The 6,772-nt window shown below is 39.7% G+C and overlaps 1 protein-coding gene across 1 annotated transcript in view; it reads left to right on the forward strand.

Annotated features, from left to right (window-relative positions):
• The window catches only part of SLC35D1 (solute carrier family 35 member D1), a 63,641-nt gene that overhangs the window by 34,991 nt on the left and 21,878 nt on the right, over nt 1–6,772 (forward strand). Inside the window, exons 13-18 of the mRNA XM_019528290.1 lie at nt 6–44; nt 125–211; nt 1,896–1,963; nt 3,425–3,496; nt 4,735–4,803; nt 5,807–5,909. Of these exons, the coding sequence (XP_019383835.1) occupies nt 6–44; nt 125–211; nt 1,896–1,963; nt 3,425–3,496; nt 4,735–4,803; nt 5,807–5,909 (438 nt within the window). The remainder of the gene's footprint in view (nt 1–5; nt 45–124; nt 212–1,895; nt 1,964–3,424; nt 3,497–4,734; nt 4,804–5,806; nt 5,910–6,772) is intronic.

Consider the following 6,772-nt stretch of genomic DNA (forward strand, 5'->3'; position numbering starts at 1 on the left):
CCCGCTGCAGGTTCCCCTCGTCGCTGTGTGTTGGGCTAGGCCAGGTGAGTAGCGGCGCGGGGGGCGGGCGGGCCGGCCGGCCGGCCGCGGGCTGGCGTCGTGACTGCCTCTGCTCGGCTTGCAGATGCTGGCCACCGTGCTCGTGCTGGGGCTGGGCAAGGCGCTCAGGGTGCTCAAGTTCCCGGACTTGGACAGGAACATACCTCGGAAGGTGAGGGGCGCGCAGGGCTGGGGGGTCCTCAAAATCAAAGATGTGCATGCGCTAGGGAGTGGGGGAGGCTGGGGTGGAGGAAGAGCAGGTAAGCAAAGTGCGAAGGCAGGGCGCTTTCTAGTTTGGAAAAAAAAAAGAAGGGAAAGCAGAGCGTAGTCCTCGCCCTGGTCGCCTGCAGGGCAGGTTTCTGCTCCGGGCACCGTTTAGATCTGGTTCTTGACGCAGGTATCTCTGTTGTCTTGCAGGCAGAGGATCCGCTTGTAGCCAGAGGTCTTCCCCTGGATCCTTTGCAAAGTGTTGCCTAAGGTCCCCGCAAGCAAAAATGCGTGCATGTTGCCATTTGGATTTGAAACCTGGGCTGCGCAAATATTTTTTTGGGCTGTGCAGATGTGGGACGGAAAATTTTCTAGCGCTTGATTTTTTTTATTTTTTTTTCCTTGGGAAATTTTCCATTTCTAAAAATGCATTGTTTCATAAAATTCATTAGTAATATTAGGCAAGCTTGGCAGTTTTAAAGTTGTAATGAAAGCTTTTCTGGTGATTATCCCTAGGAAGTGTGAGAGAGAGTACAGGTATGTTTTAGTGATTTGTAAACAGGAGGGTAAATATGCTCCTATAATAATCCAAACCAAAAATCAAGTTCTGAATTCACTTCATTGGCTGTGCGGGTCGAAGCACAGTTCTTTGGGGGTGCTAAAATGAGTGTGTCAACAGTTTTCAGTGCCTTCGTTTTTTTCCTTAAGTTTAAACAAGCAATGTAAGGGAAGTACATTGCTATTGTGTATTGTCTTTACATTTTTACAAGTATTCCCATAAAAATAATTTCTTTCCACATACAGCTTTGGATTTGTTTGACTATGACATTTAAACCACATTAAGTGTGCTGTATTTAATTTTTTTCCTAATCAAATATTTCAGTTCAAGTACTTGTGGCTATTGGGACATAAAATTAACATGGAGGTACTTTTTCAGTTTTGTATATGAAATATAAGTCAAATAAACATGCTAAATCAGATCTATTTAGGGCATTGGAAAATTTTCCCATTCAAAATTTCCGGAAAACCCACATCTCTGTTTGCTTGTCACCCTTCCATAGGACTGATCCCAGATGTAAAAGATCTTCTCATGATGTCAGTCAGGACTCGTGGTAGAGGTTATCCCTTGTATTAGATCAGCGGTTCTGAACTGGGAGTACATGTACCCCCAGGGGGTACATGAAGCCTCATCGGGGTATGTGAGATATTTCATACATTGTCTAACGCAGATCAAAGGGCCTAAAAAATTAATTTCCTGTTGAAAGGAGGTATGTGAAGTCTCACTCTGAGACCAAGGGGTACATTGACTGAAAAAGGTTCAGAACCGCTGTATTAGATCAACTAGATGTTTGCAAAAAAAATTCTTTAATTACAAGCTTGTTTGCAAAAATCTAGCTGGTCTAATAAAAGAGAGCACCTCTACCACGAATCCTGATCGCTTTTGCCTCTCTAGACAAATACGGTTACAACCTGGATCTCGTGAAGTCAGCATTTTATTACATATTCCCCGAAGTCTGAGTTGTGTGGGAGAGGGTCCTGGCTAGGGATGGAAAGATTTCTGATCATGTAACCCTGTTACTGTTTGAGCGGGTAGTTTTCTAGCTGCTTTTTCTTGTTCATTGAGTGTTATCCTTCTTATAATTTTCTAGACGTTTCCACTACCTCTTCTATATTTTGGGAACCAAATCACAGGACTGTTCAGCACAAAGAAACTGAAGTATGGATAACTTTTATCTATTGGGTTATAATGCTTATCTTACGATAGTATCATGTATGAACAAATTAATGTGATATTTCTGTGTGTGTTAATTTTTGGCAGTATAGGGGAATGGAGGTTCAGAACTATTATTTGAAACCTAATCATTAAGGTTCAGTTTTACTCTGATTTTTGTTTTTACGTTGGCAGATGCATGGGTGTGCAGATCCTTTCAAGGGTGATAGTTACTTTAAGTGTATCAGGTATCTGAAGCCTCTCGTTTGACCCGGGTTGTTGGTCAGGGCTGTGAGTTAGTGTGGTGGGAGTGAGCTTGAAGCTGCTGTTTCTTTGTGACCTGCCATGATCCCCTACTAAGCAGCACCAGGGAGAGTCTCTAAAAACCTTCCCTCTAATCACTGGCTGTACATCGCTGTTGTGAACAAGGTTGAAAGGAAGGGTGGAGATTGGGATGGGGGACACATGTGGTCCTTGCCTGATGCTCTTGTTCCAGGCAAGATCTGAAAAATGTCCTGGGTAAGTATTTAAAAATCATAAAATAATGCTTTCCAGGCAGACATTATTTTTGTTAGTGCTTCCAGTGACACAGTGCATCTTCGAGGATTCTTTATTTTTTTAATACTTGACCAGTATTTGGGAAGTGGAGAAGAGGATAGAAGTGTCTTAAATTATGCATGTAGTTGGGGGTTCAGGATGGTGGTATATCTCATCCCATCAGGTATGATGTTATTTTGAGGGAGTGTAGGGTGGAGACTCGCAGTAATCTACATGGCTCGTCATGGACTGCTGTTTGTATTGTATTGCACCTTGATTATATCTATTACATTGAATGAAGTTGGATATACAGTTAGTTGAATCAGAGTTTGCTATTTTGGGGGCGCATCTACACGTTCATTAATGCACCCTAGTTATTATGCATTAAGTTTAGTACTTTGTTAACCAATTCAGTGCTCAGTAACTCACTACTGTGCAGAAGTGCCAGTGCATGTTTGTTTGTTTTTAACACTTACCTTACCATAGCCTAATAATAACACTGCATAGTAATGTATTGGCATGGTTGACCGGCAAACCACTGCGCAGTAAACTTCTTGTGTAGATGCATCCTGGATTTCACAGATTTGTGTGACCATAACCTTATGATGGCAAATTAAGCTTTTGAAATAACTTGTACTATATAAAACTTACGGGAGATGGAGACTTCCTCCTGTGAAAAGTCCTTGGTAAAGTTTAAACCTTTTGGCTTATCAAGTTAATGCAATTTCCAGGAGGAAAGTCATCAAATCACTATTACAATGATAGCCATGTGTGGCTCTATTTGTAGTCTGTATCTCAGTTCTTCTAAAATAACTGTTGTTGTTTCAAAGTGTTGCTGTGAGGGTGAACTTCAAGTGTCGAGTAACATGCCTGTGTATTTGGAGGGGAAAAATGCTACATTGTTTTTAATCTTACTCCCCTTTTTTGCAGCTTGCCAATGTTTACAGTTTTGAGAAGGTTTTCTATTTTGTTTACAATGTTTGCTGAAGGAATTTTACTCAAGTAAGTTCCATTTCCAAGATTATCGGTTGACCTTGGAGACTGTTTATATTAATACAAAAACTAAGATAGGAATAAGGGCATGCAATATTTTTGTAAGCCTTTGTGTATAGAAGATGAGTGCAGTCAATTATAGTGGCAGGTCAATGTGACTTCAGAAATGTAGGTGTGAGAGAGAGAATAAGATTAATACAATATTTTATTCTGTAATAAGAATGATTTGGAGCTGAATGGGTCCCTTGCCTCTGCTTTTTTTTAATAAAAACTATGTCAAATTTATACATTTCAATACATACTAATCAAAGTATAGCTCTTTTATAGTAATTGTGGCTCTTATACTAATGTACAAGGGACTTTATATTATATGGCTGTTCCTTATAATTAAGATGACTCCATGTACAGATTGAGTCCATATGTCATGTAGATAGTTAATAGACAGTTAATTTGGCAGTGGGGGTGTACAGTGTTTTCCTGCCTGGATGACATCAGGACTCTAACTTAATTGTCTCTGTGGCACTGGTCATGCGTAGCATAGGCAGGACCACTGCAACTTGGTTTTCCATTTCTTCTCATTGAAGTGGGTGACTTGATATTCCAGAGTGACTTTAACTACCTGTTACAGGCACTACCCAGTGCACCTTTGTTACTGTGCTGTCATGTAATACTTCTTTTTGGAAGTACTAAATGACGGCACAGTAACATCCTATATTGCATTGTGTACATTGTACAGGGTTACTTTTAGTTGTTAAATCGCCATAGCAATGTGCTACAAGGGAATGTGTGGCTATGGTGATGTAGCATTGTGTATATAGACACTCCCAATATTAACTAGTGCTTCCTCTGCCTCTGGCATGTCACTTGTGTGAAGACTTGTCAGTGTTTGTGTCTAAGTGCCACACCACTGTGACATTATCTTACTGACAGGGGTCAGACTTGAGAGGTGGGCATTCTGATTCTCTGCTAGTGGGCTAGCTCAGTACAGAGTGGACATATTAAAGCTCATTAGAAAGCTACATCCCATTAATCCTAATAAAAAATGAAATATGCTTTTGTAGGGTTTTGCCTCTTTGATATTTTTGCGCTAGGTTTTTGAAGTGTGAATTGACCAAAACCTTTCCCATGATGATAAATACTGCCTAGAGATGATGGTGATTATCATTGATAATAATAATAATATTTTTGAAATCTGAATTGCTTAGGAGTGATAGCTGAGTTCTTTCTCTCTTTTTTTATCTTTACAGAAAGAAATTTTCTTGGGGCATTCAGATGACAGTATTTGCAATGATAATTGGTGCGTTTGTAGCTGCTAGGTAAGATTTCAAGTTACTAGCTCTTCTATTTTGTTTAAACAACTAACTTGTCAAAGACATTGCTGCAACACATCACTAACAAACATACTTGGTATAGGCTAACAAAGTTGATCAGGAATCATAATGTAGTAATTTTAAGGTAGCTGTTAAATCCTGGCTGCTTGCTGTGAAATATGAAAACTGTAAACTTGTTTCAATTCGGCTGTAGTGTTTTTGTTCCACTCTTTGGGATAGTTCTGGTAAAAACTTGAATGTAGATAAACCAAGCCTTATTTCCATTTTATACTTGAAAGATGTGTCAATATTGGTTAGAAATATGAGTCACTGAAAAAAAGCCCTAACGTGTATCCAGGTATAAAAGTACCACATACTAGTATAGCAGATTGCCTTTCATGTATGTAGAGAAGTAAAGTGGATAGAAAAGCATTCTTACTTATATAATCAAATCCATATTAGGTATTCAACTTTCTGGTGTAAACAAGGCCCCAGTCAAAAGTATAGAGGCTTAATTTATTAGTGTTATGTGATCCTTTGCTTTCATTAGCATGAAATACTGGGTTTCATCATTGTGAAAAGGTGAGTGGAAAAACTAATTTGATGCTGTATGAAAAGAGCAGAGGTCAGTATGTTTGCTGGACACAACCTATAACTGGAGAAAACAGTTTCCAGGCCAAAGCTCCAATCCTTCAAACACGCACGTAGTTAACCTCTCTGCCAAGAGTAGTTCCTTAGATGAAAGGAACAAAGTTTTTAAATGCATGTTTGCCAGGTTCAGGGCCTTGGTTTGTACAGTTATTATATGTCTTAGTTCTGTCTCTCAGATGTAGAAGATAGCTTGCCAAAGGAAGTTTGAGAAAATACAGTCTGCGATCTTGCTGGAAAATTTAAATCCCATATAGAAAGGACCTATCAGATTAAACAGAATGTGGCCAAGCTTTTTTATAGGTGTGGAAGAATTTTAAAATATTATTTCTTTGTCTCTTTTTTTCCCCTTCTCACCCAGTTCTGACTTGGCATTTGATCTGGAAGGATATATTTTTATCCTGGTCAATGATGTCTTAACAGCTGCAAATGGAGCGTATGTAAAACAGAAGCTGGATTCAAAGGTAGGCTGACCCCTGTTCTCATTTTTTAAAATGTCACTATTTGTTGTAAAGTAACAGCTAATCTGTAACCCAACCACTGGTATAAATTTGAACACCATGTGAATGGAAGCCTAATTGTTCAGGACAGAACATGTTAATCTGTTCTGCTGCTCATATGGTGTGTTATTATGGTGTATATCTTTTATTTCCTGAAGAATTGTGTTCTGTCTTTAAACAGATCACACCTTATCACTTTCACATAAAGTAAGATTTTCTGCTGTTCCTCATTCTTGTCTTCTGAACAATATTTTATTGTTCTTAACTTGACACTTCTATTCTGTTGCCTGTAGCTTGAAATGAACCTTAATATTGATCGCATAAAACTGTAACAGCATGTTTGTTTGTATTGGCACCGTGGTCCCTAAGTAAAGTATTCAATTCAGCTAGTTAGCTGCAAAGTCAGGGTCCTCTAGAAAGAATTAATAATCTGGTTCTTTGTTAGGCTGTGAACTGCCATTCTTCTCCCTCCCCAGCCTCTCAAGGGCAGGAAGAAGCAACATGTGAGCCTGCTTTGTACTTTTTTTGCAGCCGAACCCAGGAATGTTGTGTCTGTGTAGATGCAGCTGCTTGGGTTTTTGTTTTGTTTTTTAGCATTGAGGCAGAGTTGCCTCAGCCTTAATGGGGGGTTGCAGGAATCTCTGGCCAAGTCCTTATGAAAAAATAGTTGTTAATTGTTAGTTGTTAATATTAAAAAATAGTTGTTTAGGCTACTCTGAAAGTACAAGGTGGAACTTGTTGGGGGTGTCCAGTTAGCGCTGTCCCTAGGGGTATGCGGGGCCCAGAGCATAGCAGCCTGTGCGGGGCCAGGGGAGTGGGGGTGACGA

This window comes from Gavialis gangeticus, unplaced genomic scaffold, assembly GCF_001723915.1.
Source record: "Gavialis gangeticus isolate Ggan-Ray unplaced genomic scaffold, GavGan_comp1, whole genome shotgun sequence".
NCBI lineage: Eukaryota > Metazoa > Chordata > Crocodylia > Gavialidae > Gavialis > Gavialis gangeticus.